General features: G+C 44.2%; 1 protein-coding gene across 1 annotated transcript; it reads left to right on the forward strand.

Moving 5' to 3' along the window:
- The first annotated feature begins 1100 nt into the window (after positions 1-1100).
- LOC147465443 (uncharacterized) lies at positions 1101-2671 on the forward strand. The gene is made up of 4 exons (XM_086520183.1): positions 1101-1298; positions 1435-1524; positions 1690-1824; positions 2414-2671. Exons 1-4 carry the CDS (start codon positions 1248-1250, stop codon positions 2543-2545), a joined length of 408 nt encoding a protein of 135 aa, XP_086376309.1. The 5' UTR covers positions 1101-1247; the 3' UTR covers positions 2546-2671.
- The last annotated feature ends 251 nt before the right edge of the window (positions 2672-2922 follow it).

The following is a 2922-nucleotide window of genomic DNA, read 5'->3' on the forward strand; positions in this document are numbered from 1 at the left end:
GGTGAAAGAAGAGGTCAAAAAAAGGTTAAGCAAACTCTGGAAAGTTTCATGGAGTTGCAATATAGTGGACTTACAGATTTAAATGCCTCTGGGCCTTCCCTTTGGAGATTAAACACTCCACGCTAATGTGGCTTATCATGCATCAAGGAATTCTCTGAACTTGTGAAAAGAAGTTCAAGATGTTCTCCCTGAAGGGTATAATGTTTCTGGCATCTTTAAGGCCACTAGATGGCAGCAATGGAGTGTAAGTGTCCCCTTGTATTATCATTCTTCAAGATTCATAATGTTTCAGCTGATGTAATGTCCTCCTTAGACATGGAGTTGTCCCACCCCCTACCTGTGGGATCCTTGTATTCTCATTTTAAAACAATTATACCTTTTTAAAAAGAAATAAGCGTTACTATCCTTACTTTTCTGTAAAATAGATTCGCTCCACTGCTTCGCCAAGGAGGAACCGTGCAACTAGTTGCTAACAAGTTGCACATTTTTTGGGAGCAACTCCTCATCGCAACATGAAATGATCGCAACTAGTTGGGTGCTACAGCTCTGTGTGAACTGGCCCCAAGGGGTAAAGTTTTTGCTAGCTCAACAATGCTTCAACAGAGAGGATGAGGGTCCTTGTCTCGACTTGAGTCCACACTACACAGGCAAAGAGCAGTGTTCGGGAAAAATCGTTTTTCCAAACATACAAAATTCCCTTTCTTGAATTTTCCACAAGGAAATTTTAGAAAATTAGGTTTATTTTTTGGGTTTTTACACTAATTTTCCCTATTTTGGGGCGGCATTTCTCCTTTTCCCCTTCCCTTCAACCAACATTTTTGAAATTGAAAACGGCACGATATTACGTTGAGACACATTTTTCCCGAACACTGGCAGAGTGCTTCTCTCTCTCTCTCTCTCTCTCTCTCTCTCTCTCTCTCTCTCTCCCCACACACACACACACACACACACACACACAAACACACACAATGACGTTGCCGTGATCTGCTGCTAAATACGATAGCCTACGTTGCTTTTCATATAAAATGTGGAATCTTCCCAATGCCCATTTTATCCATACCCAAGGCAACAGCCACACAATCCCTGCTGGTTTCCACACAATTACACAGAACATCTCTGCGCACTAATCTGCCCCCACCCTCAAACCAAAAAAAACCACAAAACACGCCCGTAGAGAGGGCAGTGCACATACGCACATTACTAGTTTGCTCATCTCAGTACGTATACACAGACACAAATCTACATCTATGGTTTCCTCGACATTGTCGACTTCGGTCGCTTCCACCTTCAGGGCCCAGGTACTTCCTCTCTGTGCGTGCATTAACACAGAAACGAGCTTGCCTTCCTTGTGTTTGTATGTTCTGCAGGCAACCAAGGGTTTGATGATCTAACTCCTTCTTTGGGCTCTTCTGTCTGACTGAACTTTGTGGGCAGTTTTTAGCAGCCGGAAGCCATGGCTTGAGGAGCGCCCCTTTCGTGCACGTGGGCACTCCAGTTTCAAGGAGGTTACGGATCTGCTGCGAGGTAAGCGGTGCTCTCTTTGTATTTGCATGCATATGCACGAGAGAGAGAGAGAGAGAGAGAGAGAGAGAGAGAGAGAGAGAGTGTAACCAACTAAGAGATCATCGACGACAACAATCGACCTTTTTCGAGCGGGTTCATGACAGTAATGGTCACATGTCTTTGCAGGCTACTGGCGTTGTCGCAAAGCCTGAGACTGTACGCAAAGTTATAGCAATAGTGGCAAAACAACTGGCTACTGCTGCAGACAAGGTCAATGCAGAAGCAAAATTTGGTGACTTGGGTGCTGATTCTCTTGACCAGGTAAATCACACACTTCTGTCAGGCCATCAGGGAACGTCATAATGCAGATCTCGTCATCAATGCATGCTTGTCTGTAGAGTACAAGTGTCTTGGGCTGCTAGACCTATCTAGGTGTGTGTGTGTGTGTGTGTATGCGGACACATGCAATTGCATGCGCTCACACACTTATGTGCACGCGCGCACACACACACACACACACACACATGCACACTGTGTGTGTATGCACTTAACCCACACATACGACCTTGATCCACCCACCTAAACACTCACCTCTTGTAAGCAAGGCATGCTTGTGTTTGGGGGGGTTGCATATTGATAAGCCGATGTCCAATGCATCCGTGCCATACAGTTTTCAGACGTCCGTGACTTTAAGTTGTTAAATTTATCTAGGTTAACACACGTACAGAAACATACTACAATACACATGCATGTGCATGTGTGTGGGTGTGCGTACATGCATATCTTATACACATGTACATAGGTATCTCTATGCAAACATTGTGGATAGATACATGCTTGCTTGTATACAAACACATGTAAATGCATGCGTGCAATCGCAAATACTGTTTGATGCCTTGCTTGTAATTAGGTGGAGATTGTGATGGCTTTGGAGGAGGAGTTTGACATCAACATTGAAGATAGTGGTGCAGAGTCTATCTTGACAGTGCAAGATGCGGCAAACCTAATTGAGAAAGCTGCTGCAGCAAAAGCATCCGCGTGATACAAGGTGTTACTTGGATGCAATGTAAAGAGGAAAGTTACAAACTTTGTATGTCAGTCCCAAGGTAGCGTGAGCCCCATTCATTGGCAAGTAGTTCAATTAATCAATCTTCTTGGTTAGTATTCATGTCATGCCTCTCCAATGTTTGTTCGTTTAGCTTGTTGACTTCTTGAGGAATCATTTCCAATTGCTAGCCTTAAGTGATGTTTGCGGGTACATGCGATGGGGGTGTATGTAGACTTGGCTTGTGGGCATGTGGCCTGCATTGTCACGTTTCTGTTTATTTTTTACATTGAGAGAGGTTTGGATGCTTTTGGGCTCGTCGTCTTCCATAGGATACTTTGGCCGCTTACAGGTGCTATTATTATAGCTCCATA

This window comes from Adiantum capillus-veneris, chromosome 1 (assembly GCF_014529385.1).
Source record: "Adiantum capillus-veneris isolate H3 chromosome 1, ASM1452938v2, whole genome shotgun sequence".
NCBI lineage: Eukaryota > Viridiplantae > Streptophyta > Polypodiopsida > Polypodiales > Pteridaceae > Adiantum > Adiantum capillus-veneris.

What these genes read in the sequence shown, in the direction of transcription:
- LOC147465443 (XM_086520183.1), top strand. Translation starts at nt 1,248, where the DNA reads ATGGTTTCCTCGACATTGTCGACTTCGGTCGCTTCCACCTTCAGGGCC. An exon ending in GGTTACGGATCTGCTGCGAG is followed by an intron (nt 1,525 to 1,689) that starts GTAAGCGGTGCT and finishes ATGTCTTTGCAG; the next exon opens with GCTACTGGCGTTGTCGCAAA. An exon ending in GTGCTGATTCTCTTGACCAG is followed by an intron (nt 1,825 to 2,413) that starts GTAAATCACACA and finishes GCTTGTAATTAG; the next exon opens with GTGGAGATTGTGATGGCTTT.